The 27,742-nt window shown below is 41.7% G+C and overlaps 1 protein-coding gene across 4 annotated transcripts in view; it reads right to left on the reverse strand.

Moving 5' to 3' along the window:
* The window catches only part of LOC118594338 (amyloid beta precursor protein), a 227,216-nt gene that overhangs the window by 116,151 nt on the left and 83,323 nt on the right, over nucleotides 1-27,742 (reverse strand). For all 4 annotated transcript variants that reach the window (XM_036204208.1, XM_036204209.1, XM_036204211.1 and 1 more), the window contains exons 4-5: nucleotides 10,136-10,248; nucleotides 7,653-7,846 (exon numbers count right to left, since the gene is read on the reverse strand). In XM_036204208.1, the coding sequence (XP_036060101.1) occupies nucleotides 7,653-7,846; nucleotides 10,136-10,248 (307 nt within the window). The remainder of the gene's footprint in view (nucleotides 1-7,652; nucleotides 7,847-10,135; nucleotides 10,249-27,742) is intronic.

Raw genomic sequence — 27,742 nt, forward strand, 5'->3', positions numbered from 1 at the left:
TTCATAAACGTGGTGAGTCTAGGATGTGGTTTCAAACCTGCCTAAGTTATTAATGACTGACTTCCTTCTACAGAAAAAAAAAATGGGTTTATATTTTGCTGAGTTTCTTATGGAAAGCTGTCATTACTACTAGTTCATGCCGAGTAGTTCTATTAAGAGAAACATCTTTGGGCATAACAATTTAATATGCAAATTAAATTTTTCAAATGACTTTTACATGAGGCAGTGATAAATTCCATATAAACCAGGGGTTTTACAGTAAAGGTGACATTATTGAAATTTGGTTACAGTTTCAACAAGAAATTAGAAGCCGGGCGATAGTGGCACACATCTTTAGCCTTGAAAGACAAACAAATGAGTGAATGAATGAATGAATGAATGAATGAAAGAGTCCTGTGGGTGCTAGCACCTGAATCCAGTCAAAATAATAAGGATCTCTGTTTCCTTACTCTTGCCTGGCTGTCTTGACTATGGCTCACTGCCTTAAAAATCTCCATCAGTGAATAATCCAGCCCTTCCAATAACACTCACAAATGTTAGTGGTATGTGTCATTTGATGATTTCCTATTACTGGGCAGTGTGTGCCAGGGCTCAGTAAGCACTGTCCACTGCCAGATGCACCTCAGATAGCACCAGCCAAGTCCTGCCCAGCAAAGGCCTTCCTTTCTGTCATCACCTGCTCAGAAACCCAAACAAACCCCACTGGCTTGGTCTCACATCTATAATCCAGTAAAGGCTATTAAAGCGATTTGTTTTCCTTCTTGATGTCTATGCGGTCCAAGTCTATTAAATACAGAAACACAGCATCTCTAATAAGACCTTGGTAGTGGCAGCCGGTGTCCTCAAGGGAGAAGCACAAGTCTCTGCTATTCTCCTATTCATCATTTTCAAATTAGTCCCTTTATTCAGAGAAGAGCCAGACGGCCCAGCACAGCGCCAGAAGCTGCCCAGCCAGCACTGTGACAGTCGCTTCTCAAAGCCACGTGCTGTTTCATCAATTCCATTCTTTCTTGACTCATCCACTGACAAAGATTTAAGGCTTTAATTTATCTTTTGTGTGATTCACTTGGTGTCCGTCTAACATCATTAGTGTTTTCTTCTCCCTTGAGCGTGCAGTGGCATTTTCTTAAAATGCAAGGCAGAAATTGAGCAAGATTATTCTGAGATTTTCAACCCCACTGATACGAGGGAGAAGATGTATGGCCAAATAAACCTTACCCCTCTCTCCTCGTCTCATGGAATTTAAAAGACAGGAAGTGTTGACCTGAAGCAGGAAGGTCATAAATTCTCATGACAGCTGGGTATCAGGTAAGGCTGTGAATGTACCAGGATCATTACTGAAGACAGAAGTGATGAAATTTCCTGCTTGATTGGATAGCCATTTTTCAAAATCTTCAAGCCAGGTAATTGTAAATGGGACTCTCTATAAAACCATGTGGTTGTTAATCTCAGAGAGGTTCTTGGGGTACAGGGACCATAATGAACCTGATTCTGCACTCACTAAACCTAGCATGGTGCAGCTCGCAAGCCCCACCTTGATGTGAACCTCCTCTGCTGCCTACGAAGACTGGTGAACAGTTCATGAACCTCTGGGCTTAGCATGGGCCTGCGGGGCAGCATCTGACAGAGGACTAAACAGATGGTAGGCCACAACAGAGAACTCCAGGAGTAAGCCTTGAGACTCAGAACAGAAAGTGCAGGATGGCAGTGTTTTGGAATTATTATTATTATGTTCTTAGCTACAACTAAATATATATGGACCAAATTGATACAACTTAAGATCAGATCAAACTAGGGTGACTGACTTCCCCCTAATCTAACAGCTTCAGAAAACTTCAAATTGAATGCAATGGACATTAAGAAGACAGATTCTCCCATGCTTTTAATGGAACCAAATATCTTAAAATATGACATTTCCCCCCAGAATATATAATGGTATTTTACTGTAATAAAAAGGACATTATAGTTAGACGTCACAAAGTAATTTGGTACAAATGAGAAGTCTTAATTAACATTTATTGTACTTAAGCACATGTTGATGACAGCATTTTAAGGCTATAGATAGGAAGGCTTGAGGCTTATTTTGATCTGAGAGAGAGAGAGAGAGAGAGAGAGAGAGAGAGAGAGAGAGAGAGAGAGGAAGAAAATGGTAAATGAGCCTCCAAATTGGAGTTTCTTCTCTCTGCCTCTCCCCTGCAACTTTTTGGACAGAGTCTTATGCAGTTCTAGCTGGTGTAGAACAAGCTATGTGGACCAGGCTGACCCTGAATTCCCAGACACCCTCCTGACTTTGCCTCCCAAGTGCTGAGACTATAGACATGAACCATGACACTTGGCATAACTGCTTTCTTGAGATTTAGATTTACAAATTTTTATGTTATGTGTACTGGTGTTTTTGGCTTGCATGTATGTCTGTGCAGCAGATGTATGTGGTGCCCATGGAGGCCAGAAGAGGGAGGCAGATCCCCAGGAACTGGAGTTACAGGTTGTCTGCCATCATGTGGGTGCTGGGAACTGAACCCAGGTCCTGTGTACAGAGCAACCAGTGCTCTTAGCCTTTGAGCATTTCTCCTGCCCCACTGGGGTTTTCTAACATCAGCACAGTCCACGATATCGTAGAGCTGTCCTGGACACTATGGAGTGTTTGGCAATGCCCTCATCTCTACCCCCTCCCCCCCATGACAGGGACATTCCTACCTCACTCCCACCCACCCTGTGACAACCAAAAATGCATGCAGATATTCCCAAAGGCCCCTTGAGTGGAAACCACTCCACCTTGGGAGTTACTGCTCTTAACTGGAGTGTATTTGTTTCTTAAATCATAGAATGCTTGCCAGCACCTGGTAGTCTCATGAACCTGTATTTCCTGGGATTTTTGCCCACAGGTTTTTTTGGGTATTTATTTTCGTTTGTTGGTTTTGTTTTTAAAGAGCTTCAACTTGGCAGTTAGAAACAAAAGGATGAAAAAGTCCAAGAATGGACATTAAGGGCCAGTGTGGGGACACATCTCTATAACCCTCGCTAATCCGGAAGCTGATGCAAGAGGACAGAAAGCTGAAGGCTTACCGAAACTACACAGGCAGACTCTGTCTCAAAAGCAAATTAAAAACATATAACAACAAAAAGGGCAAAGGCTGCATTTCAGTGGTAAAGTGTCTCCCGCCAAGCATAAGGCCTTAGGTACAATGGTCAGTACTGCCAAAATACAAAGCAAAACAAACACGGATTGACTTTTATACAAGGGCCCTAGAAAAGTAGTCTCTTCTTCATTCATAACTACAATTTTATCTCACTTTCTGAAGAACTAAAATATTTATGTAGGCACCACATTAAAGGTCATTAAGAAACCATTTATTTTTCTTTGGTCTCAGCATTTTTTTTAACATAATTTCTAGCTTTAGAGATTTCTGATGCAATTTCTTGTAATTATTGCATATCTAAAATTATGTTCCTTAGGTTTTTTTTTTTTTTAAATACCAATTAGTTTGAGTATGTATGCTGACCTTTGGCTATTATGACTACATCTGTGTATGTGTTTGATGTCACGGCCACTCCAATTCTACTCAAATATTTGCTGAGTACCTAATGTGTACAAAATTTTGCCAGGTGTTCCCACAAGCCAAGTCACATAAATACAAACTTCCAGGAAGTCGGGTGGGTTGTTAACACTTGGAACCCCACCACTGGATAAATTTGGGCTTCTGAGTTTCTTTCTGAGCAGTTCTAACTAGCTGTAAGAAGAAATGGCATTTCTTGGAGAAAAATAAAATTGAGCAAAATAAGTTTTATTTTCTAGCTATCATACACATCCACTGTAATGTTTCCGACATCCAAAACACAGGATGGATCTTAATCTTATTTTTTCCTATATGTTACAACGTTTTCTTACTTTGGCATTGCAAGAATTGCCTCATTGTCATCCATCAACTCTCTCCAGTTATACTAACAAAGACTCAATAACACAAAATAGAAAAGTGATGGGCAGTCGAGAAGGATGGTGCGGTGCTGAACTGTCACAGTCACTGCTGTCTTCCCAATATACCAGGTTTTAAAGGAGGACCTGAACTCAAGAACTGCAGTTCAAGAAATAGCAGGTATACAGGTAAAGGAAGTGGAGCCAGTGAGACCAACAAAACAAGAGAGGGAATGCGGGGAATCGGGAATCCAGGCAGAACAGAATAAAACAAGACAAAGACAGGGACAAGGGGCTAGAAGAAGGTACAGGAGATATTTAGGTAGCAGGGGAGACTTGCTTATCTGCTTAATTAACATATACTGAGCATCGACCAAAAACCCAGTACCTTGTTGCAGATTTCTGCAACAGTTAGCTGTGAAAGTGTCATCAGTACAGCAGGGAAGAAAGGTGATGTTAGGTTCCAAGGTGAATGGGGTTGGCTTGGATGGACTGTTATGTGGAAGATGATCTGGCCCCAAATGGGAGGAATTAAGTGCATCTAGAAACATTAAAGTCTCAGCTGATGTTACAGCATAAATAAGAAATGGAATTAACTATAGTTACACAACTTGATAGCTTAGAAAATTCAGAAGCAATTACTGGAAGAAATTAACCCTGGTCTTGAGAATTGAGCAAAGTATGTTTAGAAACGTGAGGGTATCAGCAAGTCTAGGATGTGTGGGGTATATAAATGGTTATCTATTCAATCTGTCCTGATTAGAAAGATCAGGGGCAAAGAGAGGAAGGAAGGAAGGAAGAAAGGAAGGAAGGAAGGAAGGAAGGTAGGGAGGAGGGGAGGAAGGAAGGAAGGGAGGAAGGAAGGAAGGGAGGAAGGAAGGGAGGGAGGGAGGAGGGGAGGAAGGAAGGAAGGGAGGGAGGGAGGGAGGGAGGAGGGGAGGGAGGAAGGAAGGAAGGAAGGAAGGGAGGAAGGGAGGAAGGAAGGAGGGGAGGAAGGAAGGAGGGGAGGAAGAAAGGAAAGGAAGGAAGGAAGGGGGAGGGAGGGTCAATGAATTGCAAGTTGCTGCTGGGATGCCGACTGTGAAATGGAACAAGACCTGGTGAGTATTTCAGATGTAAGACCACAGTAATAGTTGGCACCACTAAGGGTACACTGTTTTTAAGGGACGAGGGAGGTGGGGACCTGAAACAGAATACAAACAAAGATGACTAGAGAGGAGCCAGATAGCATTTCAAGTGGATGGTGATGACAGCGTGACCATGTGACCCAGGGTGCCTGTCCCCTTCAGGTGAAGACGGAGGTCTGAGTGCTCTCTCTCTGGTCTGGATAGCATACTGTATGCCTTCTCCAGGAGGCAGCATAAGACATTCAAACAGTACATTCAAAGGAGAAAAACAAACGTCTCATAGTTTGGTGTTTGTAACTGTGAGAACAGAAATAGAATCAGAGATGGGTATCAAGAAGGTACAGTTACTCAGTGACTGTAACGAATAAACAAGAGACGGGTCAGAATACAAAGATGGATCAGTAGCAAGAGAAAGGGCCGTGGATTCAGTGCTTTCCTACAATATCGCCTGTGATAGTTGCAATGGTGTCAGTAAGGCAGAGAAAGTGTAGGATTAAAAGATCAAGACTCCTGGAAAACTAGATCCAATAAAAATTCGATTTTATAAGATACATATAAATGTCTTATATGGGGAAGAAGCCTGGCAAAGGCCGGTAGCTCTCAAGAAATTAAAAACAATCATTTTAAAATTAAAAAGTCCCCATGGGGGCTGGGAGACAGGGCTTTGGTAAGGAGCTTGCCACATACTCATTCATGAGAGCTCTAGTTTGGTTCCTTAGTATCCATGTCTAAAAAAATAAGGTGGAGGATAATTAAGGAATACACCCAATGTTGACCTCTAGTCTCTACACACACACACACAAACACACACACACACACACACACACACACACACACACACACACACACTGTTCTTGTGACATCAATATCAGATCATCAACATGGTTATAAATACATATCTAGTGCCTTAGAGTTTTAACACCAACGAGAGAAGTTTCCAGGTTTAAATGCCATGCTACATATTTTCTAAGTCAACAGTCAGGTGAGAAATTGGAAGTTAGCAAGTCGAGTATCCAACAGCCTATGAGGAAAGACAATGGCTACATAACTTGAATTCCCTTTTAGAATGCTGATTATATTGGCATTCTGTGGTCAGAGACCTAGGGACCAGATTTCCAAAAGCCTCTGAAACTTTCAAATCTAGACGTGGCTGAGAAAGGACAGGAACGGGCTTGTGAATGAGCACTGGGCCACCTCATTTCTAGAAAAAGAAATTATTATTAAGTTGAATCCACGCCCGTTCCACGTGTGGCACATGGAACAGAGGTATGGGGGGGCAGCCATAATGGGGAACCCCTAACTCATTCAGTGGCAAAAAAGTATTAGAAGCAAATTCTGCTTCACTGAGACTTCTTGCCTGGCAAACAGAAGGCTTACACATAGACTTTGAATTCTTATCACTGAGAAATACCTGAAAAATCTATTCTCTGTTTCCTTGGCTCTATGTCAACATAAATCAAATGTAGTGTTTTTTGTTTGTTTGTTTGTTTGTTTTTGTTTTTTGTTTTTTAGGGGCAGGGGAGCAAAACAACTAGCCAGGTGTAGTTGTGGAAGCCTCTAATTTGATACTCAGGAGTCAGAGGCAGGTAGATCTCTGTGAGTTCTAGGCCAGCCTATTCTACATAGCAAGTCTAGACCAGCCAGAGTTACATAGCTCTCAATGTAGTCTCTATCCTGTCTCAAAAACAGATGGATGGATACATGAAAATAGTAAAGAAGGAACATAAAGGACTATAACTAACACACACACACACACACACACACACGTCCTGCCAAACTCAGGCAATGAAACCTTGTCTTAATAATAGCGAGGACAGGATTCCTGGTGTAAGTTCTTTCGTATCAGTAAAAGGGTTAGAAACATCACATACACATGTAGAAAAATCCGTGGCTGAAGCGAGAGGACTCGGATAGAAAGCTGGAGTCCCACATTTGGCGGTATGGTATAGCCTGAATCAACCAATGAACCAGGTCATATTTCTAACTCAGAGATTCTGGTTTCCTAGCCTCATGGTTTGAATATGGGTGTTTGTCTCCAAGTGAAAGGGGCATAGAATAGTGAATTAAGGGAGATCCCACGGAATAGGAGGGAAGATTGTGTCTCCAAGCGATCATGAAACTGAATACAGTTGAAGAACTTCAGCAAGCATTTATGAATGGTGCTAACTATAGTCTAAGGGAAATGATGAAATTCCCCAAAGCGAATACACACGCGCACACACAAAACAATACTTCCTTAACACAATTTTGTACTAAGTTCATGATTGACAAAATCCCTGGAAGAGAGTTGAAAAGTACTTCCAAATGACAGACCAAAACCATAGCTCCAATCTCACATCTACCAACTTCGAGGGGCTGTTAGTGGGGTTTGGTCGGTATTCTTGACAGTCAAATGTAGCCGTTAAATTACTTCATGATGGTTAACTAACGTTAACTGGCAGGTGATAATCACAACAGCACCTGGGGGCAGATCTGTCTGCTAGTGGCAAATATAACAGGAGTGGAAGCCATCTTCCCAGTGTGAAACACGAAGACGCATTCATAGAATACAAACACTGTCATCATACGAGATGGTCCGGCCTCCCTGAGAGCCAGGACAAAAGCCACCTTACCCGCCATCAGTGTAGTCCGTGTCTGCTCCACCCCACCAGACATCAGAGTCATCCTCTTCTGCGTCGGCAGAATCAACGTTGTCGCTTTCCTCAGCCAACGGGCAGCACACGAACTCCACCCCTCGGAACTTGTCGATGCCACAGGGCAGCAGCATGCCATAGTCATGCAAGTTTGTGCTCTTCTCACTGCATGTCTACAAAAGGAAAGAGGAGACGGTGAGGGTGCAGAGATGTGCACACGGCAACCCCAGCCAGGACAATCGGCTGGGACACACACACTGGGAACCAATTTCACAAGGCAAGGGCAACTTGAGGCCTGAATTCATTGACAACCTGGTCTTCAGCATGTGCTGCTTGGTACTCTATATTGGCATCTTGATATCTGGGCTGAAGAGATGGCTTGGTGGTTAAGCTTGCTGCTCTTGCAGTGGACCCCTGCTCCATCTCCAGAAGCCACATGATGGTGCACAACCTTCCTTACCTCCAGGTACAAGGGATCCAATAACCTCTACTGATTCTGTAGCCTCTAGGCACCAGGCACACACCTGATGCCTATAAAACACTCATATACATAAAAAAATATATCTTTAAAAAATCTTCTAAAATGTGTTTTGATGTTACAAGGCAAAGGTTAAAAGAAAATGGTTCAGAAGGCTCACATGGAAACAAAGAGCAGAGGCTTTGGGCTACGATGGTTTATCAGGAGTTGAGGGTGTCTCCTATGTCTCCTACCCATTCCCACATCCATGCCAGATGCAGATTTCATCCACTCAGTTCCACCTTATTCTGGATACTCGGTCTCTTGGCTCATTTCCCAGAGTCCCACTCACAGGAAGGAAGAAACTGTCCTCTACAGTCACAAAGAAATCAGAACTCACAGCAGAGGGATTTCTTTCTCAGGGTCTTCTTGATTGTCTTGGGATCTGTTAATTTCACACAAATCTACGCTACTAGAAAACTGAGAAACTATCTCCCGGTGACAAAGAAAAGATTAATAATTCAACATGCCCAGGGAAGCAGTAAAAATATTACAAATGTATTTTAACCTCACAGGAGTCTAATAGTTTGCTGTTTCTTAATTACAAAGTATTTTTCCTTTGAAAACTCTGGGAAAATGCAAAGTGAGGTTATTGGTTGGGAAGCTGCACTTCCCATTATGTGGTCTGCCTTAAGCTCAGCTGGCTCCTCAACCTCCAAAATCACTTTTACATAAGAAAGTTTGTTTTGTGGTGAGTCAGAACACTATTTTATGAAACGCAAAAACAATGTCGAATCTTTTTATTTTTTTCCTTCATCCTTGAAGCTCAACAGATTTGACATTTGGACCACATAATCTGCCTGGTAGTCAGGCCTGGTAGTACAGACCTGTAATTCTGGCTACTTGGAAGGCTATGGCAAGTTCAAAGCTTGGTTGGACTATAGAGTGAGTTCAAGGCCAAACTGAGCCACTCAGCAAGACTCTGTATCACAAAATAGAAGGTAGAAACAAGGACTGGGAATCAGCTCAAAGAGGGATTGTAGCTCAGCACACACAAGACACTGGATTCAATCCCTGGTAGAAAGCAAAAGAAATGTTGCAGGGTGGAGGCTGCCCTGTTAGCTATAGGGCAGTTAGCACACTGCTGGTCTCAGACTGCTCGGGGCCAATGGTGGCAAAAAAATATGTCCAACTTTCCTAGGAAGAAACAGGGATGCAAAACCGATCCTCTTGGTGAAAACTCCTGAGATACATAGAGGACCTTAATTTTAGTATACTCATGCCACCATCCTGACACAACCACTTAGGAGAAAAACATTATAATTATATCAAAAGGACAGTGTGATTTTGAGAGTGATCATTCCATAAAGTGATATTGCATTTTATTGTCTTTAATCTTTCACTGATTCAGTCAAAAGCAGGGGTCAGCAAAGGCCTGAGCATGCTGCCACAGGTTCATCCACTGTGGAAAGGAAGGTGGCAGGGTAGCCTGGTGAATACAAACCCGGAGGGTATAACAAAGATATGGTGACTGTGGCCTTCGAGGTGGTGTTGGACATGTGGTCTCTTTGTTCTACAACTGCACTCACTAATAGCTAGTTAAATTATGAAAACCACATGGAACAAAAATAAATAAAAAATAGAAAATCAATTGAAAAAAAAATGTACATCTTTAAGTCACACCTATTGAAGACGACAGTTTTATGTTCATTGTAAGATATGGTCCAAACATATAACTAACAGGCACTATTTTTGATCAGTAGAACTGTTCCTGGACAGAGGAGGCCAACTATGTGCACAGACAAGGCGCACAACAGCTCATTGGGAGTTTCTGTTTAGTGGCCTTGCAAACAAAATTACTCTAAAAACTAAACTCCATTTTTAAAATGCTTTAGTTACTTGCATAGGGTTTCTATAAAGAACTCGTTGCCTTGAGTAGGTCCTAAAATGTCTTTGTATGCCCCCAGGAAAACCTCTCTGTCAGAAGGTAATCATGGGCTGGTACCTCTTTGGCGACAGTGTGCCAGTGAAGGTGGGTCTCACAAACATCCATCCGCTCCTGGTGAAGAAACTTGCACTTGTCAGGAACGAGAAGGGCATCGCTCACAAACTCACCAACTGAAAGAGAGAAAAGCCATGCCATGTCATTCTGTGTGCACCTACTGACCTCACCATGGAGACCCAAGGGCCAGACAGAGGTCAGAGAACTTACCCAACTTTCCATGCCTAAAAATTCCCCACCAAGACCTCAGGACCTTGACAATGGTTCAGCACCCAACTTTTTTGCCACCATGACCTTGTTGTCCATAAGCTCCCTACACAGATGAACTTGATGGTTACATATTCCCTACATATTCCCAGTGTCATCTCCTTTAACTGACCTCAGTTTCTCCCTCCAGATAAAAGCTGCAGAGCTAACCACTGACAGGCATTGTCAGCATGGAGTAAAATACAAAAATGAACAGTTTCAATTTGAGCAGAATCAACATTAATGTATTTGTTTCTGTATTCTGAGATTTTTAAACTGCTTGCCAACTATTAGAGACTATAGCATTTTAAAATGTTAACCCCCAAACAATGTATACATACACATGTGTATTATATACGTGTTTATATAAAACACATGGGAGAGATAAGTCCATTTAAATTCTGGAATCTGTTTTCTTTGAACTTTACATTTCATGTGAAATGTTCCTAGGCGTGACTGGCACTGCAGATCTAGAAATATTACATAATGTCCCTCATAACACTCACACACTCATGAGGGTGAAAGATGGACAGTGGAAAATAACTCATAGGCTGTGAAATTAATTTCTCTTGATTTTAATTCACTGTGGTATCCCCACACAGTAAGAACACAATCTGCACACAATAGGTAATGAATATCTGTTGAAGAATGAAGAAGTTACATTCTGCACTAGAATGAAGTGTGTACTGGGCCATCATACTGAATGAATCGAACAGGGTGCACTAGGAAAGGTGTTCAGATAGAAATAACATTAAAGATGAGTCTAGATGGGTGAGCAGAATATGCCATTCAGGAATGAAAAGAAGTTTCTCAGTGTATAGACAGTTTCTATTTATCATCTGAGTTTCTCTGCTGTAATAAAATACTCTGACAAACACAACCTAAAGGAGAAAGAGCTTATTCTGGATCATGGTTCAAGGATACAGTCCACCATGGTGGGGAAATAAAGTCGAGGAGCCCAAAACCACTGTGACATTACATTCACAATCAGGAAGCAGAGAATGATGAATACAACCTGCTTCTCTGCTCCCCCTTTCCACTTATATAGTCTAGGATCCTGACCAGGGAATAGTGGTGTCACCCACAGAGGGCGAGTTGATCCACCCCAGTTAACACAATCAAGATAACTGGCCACAGGCATGCCTAGAGGCCAGTCTGTCATGCGACTCCAGATTCCATCAAGTTGATGATTAACACTGACCATCACACTATTACATCCCTATCCCTGATGCAGTTCTAGCAAACATGCTCATGCTGGACAGATGGATGAATGGATAATGGATGCATGGGTGGATGGATAGATCGATGGATAGATGGATGGATGGATGGATGGACAGATGGGTGGATGTCAAAGGGCACTTCAAAACTTCCCACCAGAGCAAAACCAAACAAAAAAACAAACCAAACAAACAAACAAACAAAAAAGAACTGCATCAATTATGCATCTCACTCCACACAGCAATGATGTAATAATCTATAAATCTACTTCCCAAGTGAGAAACCTCTGCCAAGAATCTGTGTACCTCAGGAGATTATAACCTAGTTCCAGAGCTAAAGAGATATGAACTATAAGGAAAGAGACAGCAATGCAAATGATGTCACAACTTTCTTTTATGTAGCGTGATATAAAATAAAGCAAAACAAATAACAAAAACAATAAACAAACTCAGAAGAAGAGTGGGAGAATTCAAATAAAGGCAGTCTTTCCTTAAACGAACGCACCTTTCCCAGGAGAACTACTAAGGGTATCTGAGGTCAGGTAACCAATCCTGGCTGCTAGGAAGAACACCTAATGTTTGAGGTATTTCAGGACAAGGCTACAGGGGGCCTGAAATGACCACTGGCCCAGCCTCCTCAGTTAGCATTCGTCAGCCATACTTACAACTGTTCAGAATACTAAGTGATGTCTTTCTGTTTTATATGCAATTACTGGAAAAATTAAATGGCCAAACTAAGGCTATTAATACTGAATTATTCATTTGCGAGACGATCAAAAGAAAATATAAGATGTTCTAAACCATGGCTTGAATAAGTTCTTGGGGTATGAATAAAAAAACTGGTGCCAAGCAACAAAATAAAACTCATCTGTTTCAATCTGTGTCCAGGCCTATATCACAATGCTGACCCAGTCACTGAAGGATACTTACTTCAGTAAAATGCAATGCCTGTCCACAGGGCAGACACTGCATTAATTACATTCTAACAATTGTCCATTCTATTTTAAAAGGATACTGGAATTTTTAAGTTGCAAATACTTTACTTCATATTACAAAGATCACTATAAGCTGCAGATACTGCCTATAGCTAAAGGAAATTGCTTTAGCAAAGGACTGGTATTAGTTACTTAAAAAGCCCTCAGGACAAAGGGCAAAAGGAAAAGCTCATTTTGCACTATCATTAAAATGAAATTTAGCAATGGACAGCACTTCTTATCTTCCTCTGAGGGTTGGGAAAGCATATTAGAAGGCTACTCATCAGAAAGGTTAAGAGGTTAAATTAGAAAAATCTCCTCCAAAGTTGGAGAGAGACTGGAGAGAGATGGCTTGGCAGTTAAGAGGATGTTGAGTTCAGGTCCTAGCATCCACACTGCAGCTCCAGCCCCAGTGTGATCCAACATGTCTGGCCTCTGTAGGTACCTGCACTCACATGCAGGTATCCACCCTGGGACATACACACATACACATAATTAGAAATGAAAATAAATCATAAAAAAACTTTAAGAAAGAATCAAAAGGAATTGAAGCCTCTACACAACTTAGAAATCCAATTAAAAAAAAAATCTATGCTAAGACAGAGTTTAGTTTTATGGGAAATCTGTTTGTTTTGATATAAACTTAGAGCACTAGGAAAATTAAAGTTTATTGATTTTTAAAAAAATCTATGATAGGCATAACCCCGGTTTTCCATACAAAACAAACAATAGGTGCTTTTAGTTTTGAAATAAACCAGCTTGTGTGGATTCATCCTTAAATGTACAATTTCTTAACAAAATTCAGTTGAAGGAGGTTAAGAATCATGAGAAATTGTGCTCACATCTACATATTTTCTAGGAAATTTGGCACTATTTACTCTACATAGAAAATTCTTCAGTATACACTGGGCATGTTTATTGGTAGCCATGCAAACATTTTATGTGGAAAAATTTTCATATTTAAAGCACACATGCAAATTTCAGTGGAGAGAGTGTTTTTTAAAGTAAATAAAATGTGGACTTGGCTGCTTGGCTGAAGTCTTGGCAAGTAAGCAAAGATGCTGAATTCAATAGGGATCCTACAGCTTCTGCCTGCTGGCTCTTTGGTGGTCTGTGAGAACAAATGTCTAGCCTAAATCACCTCATTTTGTAGATGGGCAGGAAGAAGTCCAGTCAAGAGGCTCACTCACAGAGCCAATAGGCAGTGGAACTGGGTGGAAAATTCTGGTGTCCTCTGAGAGACATCTTGACTCATGTAAACTCTGCTCACAATGGTTTATCCAGCCAAATTCCCTTGGCTTTTACTTATTTATTTATTTTAAATGTATTCTAAGTCTGTGAAATACTTTATTATGAGCTATACTGTGGTCAATCTGGCACTAAAAAAAAAAAACTAGACTAAAATTATTGAATAAGCCAAATAAACTGGCTGAAAGCACATTCTGCTTTGTTGACTCGAACATGTTGGGCAGTGGCTTGAACACAGTGTGATTGTATGATACCATGAGGTTCAGACCTTTCTGTCCACTGTTAGACAACTTCCTCATGCTCTGTTGTCACAGATAGACGGTCCATAGAAACTTATGACCTCATGTCCATGCTCCAGGCAGAATGGGCCAAGGATTGGAGATTTTCTGTTATGAAGTTTCCCAGTGTTACTAGGGAGAGAGATCCTTCCTCCAGATGGATCCCACCAACAGAGAACATTTTTTTCCCCCCACCATTAGCTGACAAATTGAGCTACAAGGGAACCTGAAAGTATTTCCAACTGAGCACGTAGGCATCTTGACACAAAAGAATGCAGAATTCTTTGAGAAATGAAAAAGTGGGACTGGATATTAAATGGGTGAGAAGCAAATTCTCCAATACTGTGCAGTTCAAAGGCAGGAATGCATTTCCAATTACTGTATTGTACTTTACAAATAGACATGACCAGGAATGAGGCATAACTAGGAATCCAAACAGCCACTACCAGAAACATGAGGAGACTCTACTCACCCCACAGGGAAAAATCAAGAGGGGAACCAGTATGAGACAACTGGGTAAAAGTTCTCAAAACTGAGGCTATTTGATTTTTGAAGAAACTGATTTCAAAGATAAAGCTGTCACACCGATTTTCTGAGGCACAGAGATCTCAGACTGAAAAAAGCAAAAACAAAAAACTTTTGACTGGAGTGATACCTCAGTTGGCCTTAGTGTTTGGCTCGCAAGTATGAGCTTTTGATTTTGATCTTCAGAATTCATTTTGCAAGAAGAGCTGGGTAAGGTAGCATGTAATCATAATCCCAGTCCTGGGGGAGGTAGAGACCCCTGGGACTTGCTGACCAGCCAGCCTAGCCTGCTTGGAGAACTCCAACTTTAAGAAGTCCTATTTCAAGAAAAATTAGGCATAGATCACCTGAGAAATGACAGCCAAGGTTGTCCCCTGATCTTTCCGTATGTGCCTGTGCATGGACACATAGGCACACATGCATGCATGCACGCACACACGCAAACAAACTTCTATGAATTCTCAAGAGTAGAGTAAGTGGCCAGAATCACAGGAATGAAAACATCAAAAGGTCTGAAGGCCAATGGACTTGTGCACAATGTGCCGCCTCAGTCTTCTCTCAAAGGCTGGAGATTATCTTAAAGGGGGGTGGGGTGGAGGGCTGGCAGTGGGATGCTTGAAAACAACAAAGCCCGCCCCACTGGCCATGTGTATGAGCCTGTCTCACCAGGGAGGTGAGAGGAGAGTCTCAGCAACTCTGAGCAACATCCTGGAACATCCCTCAGGACTTCAATGCAGCTTCTCCCATTGGGTTCAGAACCTTGCAAGAGAGGCAGCTACGACACATTTTTAGTTTTATGAGAAGAGGAGGCAAGAGAAAACAAGTAACCAACCAGGTCACACAGGCAGGAAACAGCAGAGTGGGGAGTATGAAATGAGTTAACGTTTGTGAAGCGCTCAACCCCCTGTCCAGAGCAAAGGTGCTCCATTCATGACTAGTACCCTTCCCCGAGTAACCATGTGCCGACCATGTCTTGTCTTAGTAACAGCTGCAGTAATAAAAACAGCAACAGGTACTCATCATGTACCAACTGCAGGCAACAGGGCTCACACTTCCTATGCTATCACTATTCTGTGGCAGCGTCACAGATGAAGAGGTGCTGCTGTATGTTTGAATATCATTTATGATATGGTAAATAACAGCACCAGTCAACAGAGTGAGACAGAGTCCCCAGATGAGAACAATGATCCCCAAAGTATCACAATGGGCAGTGGTCCTAGCAAGAAGTCCAGGTATCTTCAAACACCTCTCCCCACCCAAGATGCTTCAGTCCATCCCAGACTCAACTTTTTACGACAAGTTATTTGCACTTCTCGTAGTGCTGAGAATACAGAAAAGGGACAAGAGACACAATAAAATAGCATTCTAGAGGGAAGTAATAAAGGACAAACTGTTAGCTGATGAGAAATAGTATAGAGAAAAGGTGGAGGGATGGGAGTAGGGACTAATCTTTGGAACAAGATACAGAATTTTACTGGGTGGTGAGGGTGAATAGGACACTTGAATCGGTTGGAGGAAGTGAGAGAAGAAAAAAGAAAACATCCTAAGTCAGACAAAAAACATTCCAGCCACAGAGCAAGGGGTACAGAAGTCCCTGGCAAATGCATGCTGATGAGACCCAGACAAAAGCAAGAGGTGGAGAATTTTCAGAGAGGAATAATTTACAAGAGGTCATGGGTGGGTGAGGGCAGACTACAAGGCTTTCAACTACAAAACTGATGAGCATTCTTGAGAAACACAGGAAACCTGGGACATTTTTCACAATTATTTGTATCAATGGAGTCAAGGCTGGAAGGAAGAAGACCAGGTTGGGTTTTTGCAATTATCCATGTGAGAAGTAACCATGGCTCAGACTAGGATGACAATGGTAGATTGAAGGTAGAAACAAAGCCTACCCCAGCTACTCAAACTACAAGACACTTCACACTGAAAATGATGAGCAGCATCAGATGTTTCTCACTTGTCCTCAAAAATGTATAAACAAATAACCAACCCAGATTTATGTACTCTTTAATTTACACTACTACATATGTGTATATCAAAATGATAACTACAGACCGAAGAAATGTTTGCTCACATTTACTTGGAAAACTATTTTTGTTTTACTACTTTTGATGCACTGACATCCTATAACATCCTCATGCCGACGACAGGCTGGGAAACCAATGTTCTGGGAGGCATTTGGATGGCGTCAATACTTTCAGAAGTGGCCAAGATACTTCTCGACCAACTCTGCACGTGACAGTTTTGTCTCATACTGTGGGTCACTTCTGGGTTCCCAAGAAGAACACTTGAGTAAATTACACAGTTCTGCAATGTGACTATGTTGTCAACCAACATGTCACTGTAACTATTATGATAATAGCTGGCAGATGGGTTTCTTTAGAGAATTCCTTGCAGATGGTACAAGCTAAGTGGATGGTTCAAGATCAGCTAAAAACAGAAGAAGCAAACACTAAAAGTTTCATTTAAATCTTTCAGACTTATTCAAGTGACTGGAGTTCAGCCTCACTATCATACCACACACAAACACACACTCATTTGTGAATACATAAATGGTCGGATGAGTATTCAAGAGAAGCAGGATAACTGTACCTCTCTCTTAACGATACAGGTTTTGAGATAATAAAAAAATTCAATGACCAAAAATGGTTAACAAATTTGCAGTTTTTAAAAAGCTTCATATAGGTACTGCAATTCTGATTCTTTTATCAGAGCATTCTTAAATGAATGACAGATCAAAGGAAGATGGAAGCCAGATCTTCACAGTGGGGTGAGAGCTTACAGGACATAGAACGGCCCAGTTGGTAATAGGGTAGATTCGAATCAACAGGGTGAACTGGTACGAAGCTAACAAGAATACATAATACAAGAGTGATGAGGGGAAAGTGGATTTCTTTGCTCTATCAACAACAAAGCAGACATTTCAGCAGCAATAAGCACAGAGGCTAGGTTCTGGATTTTTATATTATTCTCCAATAGAGGGAAGTAGGGCTCTGGAGAAATGGTTGATTCTAAGAGTTGGGCAGAACATAAACAGCATCTTATCCTAATCACAAAGTTTTTAAAGGTAGGGTATATTGAATGAGTACAGGAGCCAACTCCCAATAGCTGAAGTTGGGAGGACTTGAGCATACATACATAATATAAAAATTATATGTGAAATACACAGAGAGAGAGACATTCACACCACACACACACACATACACACACTGTGGGACAAGATTACATGCCAGCACATAATAGTAATATCCATAAGCCTAACTGATGAAACAATGGAAAAAAGACCATCTCCTATGTAGAAGAATTCCAAATAACACGCATATAAATTCTATCACAAAGAGGGTAGGGCATAATTCTCATCATAATTGTAAGCTGTGTGTAATGACTTTCTTTAACAGGGTATTAAAGTACTCAAAGGTGGAAAGGGACAATCCTGTCAGTGAATCCTGACATACTACCTCAGTCAGGTGGCTGAGCTCTACATCAGAAGTCATATACCATGAAGCAGCATGATGTGTGTGTGTGGATTTTTTATTTCTGTGATCTTCCACCTATGCAAAGTAAGAGAAAATTCCAGAGTAAAGACATCCTCCAAATTATAGTTGGCCAAACTGTCAAGGTTATAAAGACTGACAGCTAAAAGGATGCTAAGAGATCTGATATGTCAATAGAAAATGCTTTCCTCGATGGAATCCTAAAAGGACACGGGACAAAAGCTAACCAACTGTAGACAAAGTGTGGTTTTCAGTTAGTAGTAACACATCAAATTGAGAAAAGCCAAACATGAAATAAGTTCAAAGCCATTTACGACATCATCAATATTATAATCTTCAAAAAGCATACATGGAATTACTATGGCTAGAAGAGTAGGCGCTACAATGGATTCTTTTGATATCGAACTTAGAGAACTTGGCTAGGAATTTTCTTGGCAAAATAATTTGTATGTATGTAGCATGTGTTATTTAAATTCTTTTAAAAGATTCCAGGAATTTAAGAAAATTCCATATTTGTGAACAATAAAAGACATTCTTTGCTGTCCAAATTTAACATTGTCTTAGGATGGTGAGCTGAGTGGTCACAGAATTCACTTCCCCTTTACAAATGAGGAATCCCATGCCTGATGAGGCTCAGGGATGAACCCTAACTCTCAGCCAAAAGTTTACTTCCCAGTCCAGAGTTTCCTCACCAAGAAACTTGAGTGAGTCAAGCTACCGATAGGTGCTATTTTCAAGTTCTGTTTAAAGATGAAGCATACATTTCTGTTATGTCAAATCGTTGTGTGTTGACATGAATGTGTAAGGTCAATTTTGTGTTGAGGTGCATGTGTAAGGTCAAAGGGCGACTCTGAGGCACTGGTTGTCTTCCTCAGTGGTTAAGAGGACATGCTATTCTTGCAGAGGATCAAGTTTAGTTCCCAGTACCCAGGTTGACTGGCTCACAACCGTCTACAACTCCAGCTCCAGGGTACCCAGTGCTCTCTGTTGAACGCCCATCTCCCTCACACACGCACATATCAACATATAGACACAGACATATACACATCACTAAAAATAAAATAAATCTTAAAAAAAGAAGTTTCTTGATTTGTAGACAAATCTAGTGACTCCCATACAAAAACTCAGTTTCTGCTATCCAATATACTTTGTTTCAGTTTTGGATTTTGGAATTTGCATATACATGAGACTATATTGTGAATGAGACTCAAATATAAAATACAGTATATATATATATATATATATATATATATATATATATATATAGAGAGAGAGAGAGAGAGAGAGAGAGAGAGAGAGAGAGAGAGAAAGAGAGAGAGAGAGGGGGTGGGGCTTTCTGTACAGCTTTGGAGCCTATCCTGGAACTCACTCTGTAGACCAGGCTGGCCTCAAACTCACAGAGATCTGCCTGCCTCTGCCTCCCGAGTGCTGGCATTAAGGGCGTGCACCACCACGCCCGGCTTTATTTCTTATATGCCTTATACACATGGCCTACCAGTAATTTTGTACAACAAATTTTTCAGTATCTTTCTATATAGCCCCCAGCTGGCCTTGAATGCTCAACCCTCCTGTCTCAGAGGGCTGGGTTTATAGATGACATCATGCTGACCCTTCTGCAATACCTTTCATAATTGTGTGCATGAAACAATTTTTCACAGTGTGGGATTTTCCATTTATGGCAAAGCAGTGGCAATTAAGAAGATTCCAATTATGAAGCTTTATGTAATTCAGACTTTATGATAAGAATGCTCAATCTAATAAGGGTGACACTAAAAAATGCTTACTGGCCGGAGGAGTTCAAAGAGGAATGAGAATAAAAATTGAAAGCTAGCATAATCTAATGCAATCTTAAGTGAATACTCAATATCACTGAGCACCAGTAAACACCAAGCTGCCCTGAAGCTAGGTCCCTAAAGGATACAAGAAATGAGGCATACAGCATGCAGTGCTGCATTAAGAGTTTATGCAGCCTGGTCCAACAGAAATAAAAGTAGGCCACATATGTGGTTTCAGCCACATTTTAAAAAAGCAATATATACTTTTCATAACACACACACACACACACACACACACACACACACACACATATACATATATTAAACTGACTTTTGTAACATTATTTATCCTATATTGTCTTTTCCATGTGAAATCATTGCAAACGTCATTATTGAGGCATGCTGTATTTTCCCATAACTCCACTCTTCTACACATGGTGTACCTTCATGCTTGCAAACCTGTCTGGGCTAGCTAAGTTTCAATGTGGTGTAGCCACATGTGGCTGACTGCCAGTAGTGAGCACAACAGACTCTGCATCATGTTTTAGAGACCAAGAATTTCTTTTGAGGCCCAATGAGTTAAATGAGGACACACAGAGGTTATGGGAGAACATGAAAAGCCCAAGACTCAGGTTAGCAGAGAAACAGGAGGCTGGATCAGGATACACTGATGCTGCACAGTTTAATTCACAAGGAGCATATTTTAGGCACTGAGAGGTACACCTCCAGGATTCCTTTTGTTACTGCCCTAAGCTGTATTTATCAGCCAACTGCTCTTCTTCCCCACTGCATTTTCTACAGTTCTGCTGTTGTACTTTGTATTTATGGATATGTGACTAATTCAGATGTGGTTCCTTCAGGCCTCAGCCTCCTTAGGTTAAATTCAGTCTTGTTTCCTAGGAGCTGAAAAGCAGACACAGTGGGGACACCCTCCTAAACTATGCTTTTCTTGAAAACATGAACACCTTCACTGGTTGTTTTCTCCTAACACTCTTCTTTCTTCTACCTCATTAAAAAATGCCAATTCCACATAGATTTTTTTTAAAGATGTAATGAATTAGAGTTATATGTGGTGCTTTAAAAACCAAAAAACAAAAACCCCAAACCAAAAACAAAACAAAACAAAACAAAAAAAAAAACAAGTAATTTCAAAATGCCAACCAGGCTGAGGTACAGTGAGGCAAGCAACCACTAGTCATTAGCAAATACTTAAATCACAACAGGAAGTAAATGTACACAGCATGCTCTTCCATATGCCATATTCAGAAACCCATGTGTGAGGCAGGCTATAATCAAGAGCGAAAGAGGCTCTTTGAAGTGGGGAGCTGCTGCCAGAGCTCCGGCCCCTCTCACTCTCCAGACCCTGCCTTATTCTTTCCAACCCTTTCCACCTGGCTCAGTGCCTGTACACTGCAATCAGCAACTGTTCCTTCAAGGTCAACAACAATCACTTTGGTCTCAGCCCTCAGGTTCCCTGACCACCCAATCCCACACCACTGTCTTCCTTATCTTCAGTCTTCTCCACCTGCTAACCTAAATCCAGACAGCTCTCTCTTTTCTATTTTACGCTCGCTCTTTCTCTCCCACTTCCCCATCTTTTTAATAGTTCTGTCTTCTGATCGGTGTTCATCTTCCATTATTACTTAGATTATTCTGCCCAGGCTTAAGGATTCAACAACCTTCTCTACTCTTCCAAGGCTGACCTTCCATTTGACATTTCTAGTCACTGCTAGAGTCATCTACATGTAGGTCATTGCTTTTCTGAACCATACTAGAATCCGGTTGTCCAACCAATGTGTCAAATCTCATGACTGTACACAAAGAACAATGGCCCATTTCTCATCGGGTCAGTATCTTATGAAGAGAAAGAAGAGAATAGAAAGAAAATGTCTCAGCACGTAACAAAAGTCAACTAAGAAGAAACGAGGCCACACCACTTGACACTGGCCCGGTTTTGAAATGGGCACAGTTAGCTTTCAGAGCTCTGTCGGAGCACAGAAAAGAGAATCGGATTCACCATCATACCAGCAACACACCCAGGGATGTGCAACACAAAGCAGTTAATAGAATTAAAAATGCAGCAGGTTATCATGATTCCTCAAGCTCTTTGAGAAAAATATCTTTCAGAAATTACCCATATCCCTTCCGAGATCTTTTCAGAGGGGATACACCCCCAGATAAATGTTACTTTCTGTTACTGTGCCTCTTGGTCTTTCAAAGCGCCACTCAGACTTGTAAACAAGGCTTAGTTTCATTATTGCAAATCATTTTTCTGGAGCTGATCCTCAGAGAGCTGAAATCATTGAATTTCTGGACTTCTACGAAGGAAGGTTTGGGCAAGAAACTATGATATTTAGGTTTCAAAAGGTAGATCCCTAACTATGCTTTAGTGGCAAATCCCCCTGGAGGCTTCCAATCCACTTCTCTACAGCAGTGTCTTATGATGATGAGTTATATGCCTACACCTGCTGATGCCAATCAGATCTAAGCAGGATGGGAATCTCTGCTAACAGAACATAAAGCCAGCAGGTAAGCTTTACAGCTGATAAAGAATGACTTTTAAGAAGAAAGAGTATATAGACTATTAACATATAACTAGAAATTCTCTCTCCCCAAAGGCCCCAGAGATATCTCTAGTGAATTAAAGGGATATGGATAATTATCTACAATGAATTAAAGGGAAATGGATAATAGGAAACTTCTGCTCAGCTTTGTACTCAATACTCTAAGAAAAATCTGTGTCACATAGCAACATGAGGACGAGGCCCCTCTTCAACCTAATAATCTTTTATCGCCACATCTTCAATCAAAGATGTAAACAGATAGAGACTCCGGCTCCTTTTGCCACTTTCTGCTTGGCTGAATTTGATAATGAAAATGTCTGTTCCTTTCAGAACGAGCACAAGTGTCATTCAGTTTTTACTCACCAGGCAGAGAATGAATGCGTTTGTTTGGACGTAAAATCATTTGACTATGCAAAATCATTTAAATATGCATCACTACAAGCTGCTGCACATTGATGGATGCAGCAGTTTAGAATTCTCTTCAGCAGTAAAGCCAGGCATCAGATGAAGGTGTATTCATGCTTCAAACATCTTCAGACTCCATCCCTCCCTCCCTTTGCACATGGTCAGTCACGCCTTCCTTTCCAGGCTGGGTACTCATCCAGAAAGCAGGGGAACAGGGCCAAAGCCCATTCCATTGCCTGAAGTCTTCCAGGTCAACAATCCAAGGTCACGTGAAAAGACTAACATTGGTTTACCTCTCCAGGGAGCAGATATTTTGAAGAGCAAGCATTCTGGGCCAGCAGAAACGGAGCCTTTCAATGTACTTAAATCATTTCTCAGAGTAAGAAGACACAGGCAGAGAGACTGAAGAAATCTCTAATTTTATATCAAACATTTAGAAAGGATGCTATGTGATTAAGGCTTACAACTACCGGGGGTACCCTCCTTTCAAATAGTATTATTTCTGTCTGCCTTTCCATTAAAACGATAATGGTAATTAAAATGCACATTCAAAGAAAGTTGTTCTTAGGATCCAAGTTGTTTTATTCCAGAACTGTTGTGGTTTTGGAAAAATGCTGAGGGGAACTAAGAATAGGCAGCAGAATCTTCTAAGAAAAGTGTGCCTGAGGCAGACCTTCCAACAGCATCTCTAGCCTGCTCTAAGGGGCCAGCTCCAAGACCTAAGCTTAAAGCAGTGTAATGGTCCTTAAGGTCACTCACCAGGAAGGAAAATGAAGCCAAAGGTCACTTCCTCCTCTTGACCTGACTCATGTCACATGACAATCTATACTGCTTCAGCTGGGGGTTATAGTCAAACTAGTTAGCTATCTCCCAGCCATAGTTCTTCAGTTTCTAGGGCAGGAGGGGTGGCTACTTACACAGAGCCCTGGAAACTTGTACTTTACCATCATTACACAGTAGCCCATCTCTCTGAGAAAGCAGAGCTGAGGTTTGAAAAGCCAAGTGAGTACAAAAGACATCTTTGATAACAAGTCCCATGTCAACAGAACATTCAACTACAACAATAAATAATAGGTCATATGTGTGTTATCCTGAATTTTAAGCATTTGCCATTCTTGACTCATTAGGCAACACTAGCTGGCATTCCTAAGTGGGCAGCCTTCTGTATTTTCCTTGCAGATAGATGATTTAACTCTCCTCTTCCCAGCTAGAACTCCTGAATTTTTGTTTGTTTAGTGTGTGTGCGTGCATGCGGGTGTTCAGGCAAGTGCATGTCACTACACTTGTGAAGGTCACAGGGTAACACTCAAGGTGTAACATGAATCTTAAAGGTACTTATTAATAATATCAAACCTGAGGCCAGTTATTGGGGTGAATGCTGGAAGATCAGGGAAGCAGGACAAGCCACAGCCACCTCACCTCACCAGTTCCTCAGCTGATTCTGTTTCCTCAGACTGGAAGCCTCTGAGTCCTCATATCCGAATGGGTCTCAGCTGAACTGCTGCTACAAGCCTAAAAGCTTAACCAGCTAAAAGCTTCTAGTTCCTGGTCTTCACACCTTATATATCTTTCTGTTTTTGCCATCACTCCCTGGGATTAAAGGCTCACTTTCTGGGATTAAAGGTGTGAGTCACCATGCTTGGCTGTATCCTTGAACACACAGAGATCCAGAGGGATTTCTGCCTCTGGAATGCTAGGATTAAAGGTGTGTGTGCCACCATTTTCTAGCCTCTGTATCTAGTGGCTGTTCTGTGCCCTGACCCCAGATAAGTTTATTAGGGTACACAATATTTTGGGGAACACAATACTCAAGGGTCAGTTCTCCAAAATCTGGGGATTGAGCTCAGCTTTCACAGCATGTGCGCCTCTACCCACTGAGCCACATCATTGCTCCCTGGCTTTTAGTGTAACCCTAAATTCTCCTCACAGGATAACGTAATTCCAAAATAGAGATGACACCTATATTTAAAAAGATTCTTTGCAGCAAATCTTATATTTAAACTGAATTATCCCAAATGCCTTTTAGAATTCAAAATTTAAGAATGTGCTTAATTACACAGTACCACTTTAAAATATATATTAAAAATCAGTACATGAATGCTTGCTAGGTATTGGCAGCAGCTAGTTCATAAAGCTCTAATAAGTTCTTACGCAAGGACCCAAGAATCCAGGAGGCTTTAATAAAGGAAAGGAACATGGGTAGGGGGATATACATGCACAAACATCTCTCTGTCTCTGCCTCTCTCTGTCTCTCTCTCTGCCTGTCTCTGTCACACACACACACACACACACACACACACACACACACACACACATACACCCTTTTCAGAAGGCTGAGAAAAACCCTACTCTTTTGCCTGTGACAGATTTTAATGAACCCAAATGGTATTCAGCAATAAATTAACTGATAAAAATAGCATACTGATTAAGCATGTTGTTTAGTCTAAGAATTTCAAATTTATTAGTGCTGTTATGTTTGGAAGTGTCGGAGAGGGAACTCAGGACCTCATTCAGGCAGGCAAGTAGTCGACCTCTGAGCTATATTATCCGCTACTCACCATTTACTCATAAGGAACTGGGATATACCTTTCCTGAAATGTCCATATAAGCTAATGAACCAGTACTCCAGAGGTCACACAGAATCTCAGTCTTCCCGCAGAAGAAACCTGGCCTTGGACATAATAACGCAGGACAGCCTTAGCACTGCGTGGATGCTATTTCCTGGCAAGCTTGTGTGCTGTGTAAAATGAACAACCAGGAAGAAGTGCTGTAGAAAACATCAGTATTTAGGATTTCTGAAGTAGACACAAAACATGAGCCTGAGATAGAAAACAGGGGAGGAAAGAGGACACAAGAGGAACAGCATGGCAAGGACTCAGGAAAGAAGGCCACAGCCCACAGAATCTGATAGCACTGGGTAGACAAAGGAGAGAAGTGTGCTCAGAGCTGACGTCACCGGTAACTGGGGCTGAGGAGATGATAATGCCTGGCTGTGGAGGGACCATGGGACCTCTCACCACCACACCGGAGGCAGAACTGTGAAGGACAGAACAAGGATGCTCAAGACATACAGGGAAGCAGCAGACTGAGGTGAGGGCCAAGAGGAAATCAAGTAGTCAGAAGGTCTATTTGGGCAAAGGTCTTAATAAGGACAGAGGTGAGCTATAAGACTAGAGAACGCCTTGAAGAAAATACAAACATGCATAGGTACTCATAGATGTAGACTTAACTTAGAATTCTAAAATCTTACTATCAGAGCAATGGTGGTTGATGAAAACCAAGCTCCAGTCATTCAACTGGCAAGGTATACGGGAACTTCCTGGCATGCTGACTATAATCATGCTAACATTAACTTCGCTCTCTGTGTTGATCAGTACAAGATGGCATAAGGAAAGTGACGCCTGCTGTCACTTTAGGAAGCGTTTGGCAGGACAAGCCCCCCACCCTGTGCTTTGGCCTTCCAGGAGACTCCTTTTCCCCTTCCCTCCTTCCTCCAGTATTCACTTCAATTCTTTCCACACATCCTGACAAGTGGGAACTAAGAGCTATGACATGTTCTAAGCTCTAGGGGGTTTTCAGTGAGCAAACAAAAGACCCCAGAGCTGAAGAGCTTACATTTCACACAGAAACCAATTATCTCCAAATGCAAAAGCATTGTAAGGAAACATTGTTAATCTTCTGTACCATGAAGTATTTATTCCTAATATAGCCCTACAATTATTCTTTTCCCTAAGCAGACTCTCAAACTCACTGACAGAATATGTTCCTGATAGGATACCCTCTTAGTTGTTTGCTATCCAAATTGGAAGGTGAGACATTTTCTTTAGCTGTGTAAAGCTTGTGGTAAGGCTCCAAGCCCTTATCTATGCTCTTACAAGTGAGCCTAATGAAACTGACTGAGCCCCCAGAGGAAGGAGATATGCAAGCAGAGAGGGTGGGCTGGGTGAGAAGAGAAAAGGGATCAGTAGAAGTACAAAGGAACACGTGATGGTGACTTGGGTAGGACCTACTTTAGTGAATTCTCCACTTTGGCTCCTCCCCACAGTGGGAGATGATACCACTCTTATGCTACTGCCTTGCCTTCTCACCAACATCACTGGCATAGCTTTGTATGGTACCAGCATCAAGACAGACAGTGATGTCTACTTCTTCATTGTCTCCCCAAAGAGAGAAGAACTAAAGAGGTAGTGGAATGTTTGAGAGGTGGAGCCTGGAGGGGAGGTTACTGTGACACCCCACCCACCCCACCCCCATTTCCTCCTCTTCCATTATTATTTTTTTTTATTTCTGGCCATGAGGTGGTTTTGCTCTACCCTGTCATCCCATCACCATGGGTTATCTCACCACAGGCCCAGAACAATGGGGCCAAACAACTGTGCATTGAGCAACACCCAGAGCCTTCTCCTTGGAAACGGACAGGAAGCTGACCAGCAACGCAGCTGACAAAACACACTGATACCTGTGTGTTTGATAAAATCACGTTCTGTTGTTGTTTTTTTCAATGTTTTGTGCTTCTTTCTCAAGAACTAATATGAGCCTGTACTTTCAAATCTGCTTCATTTCCTCTGCTCTCCTCAGCACTTGAACTTCCCCAAACTCTGTGAGAGGATCCTGAAGGCACGGGACGCCAGGCTGGGAGGCTACAACAGGCCGTCCATCAGTGTCATCTCTTCCCCTAGAGCCCCGCGGCTGGGCCGTCCCCTGCTCTTCCGCAATCTGCGCTTTGCTTCTCTCCAGACTGCTGCAACAGCTGTTGCTTTGGGACTTTCTTTCTCCATTAGTGATCAAAGCCAAAGCTGCAGACTCACTGGCAGGGGAAGAGAATTCAAGGAAGGGACAGGGAGAAGGGCCCCCCTTGGGACACATCACCAGGAAGAGGTG

Source organism: Onychomys torridus, chromosome 12 (assembly GCF_903995425.1).
Source record: "Onychomys torridus chromosome 12, mOncTor1.1, whole genome shotgun sequence".
In the NCBI taxonomy this organism is placed as follows: domain Eukaryota; kingdom Metazoa; phylum Chordata; class Mammalia; order Rodentia; family Cricetidae; genus Onychomys; species Onychomys torridus.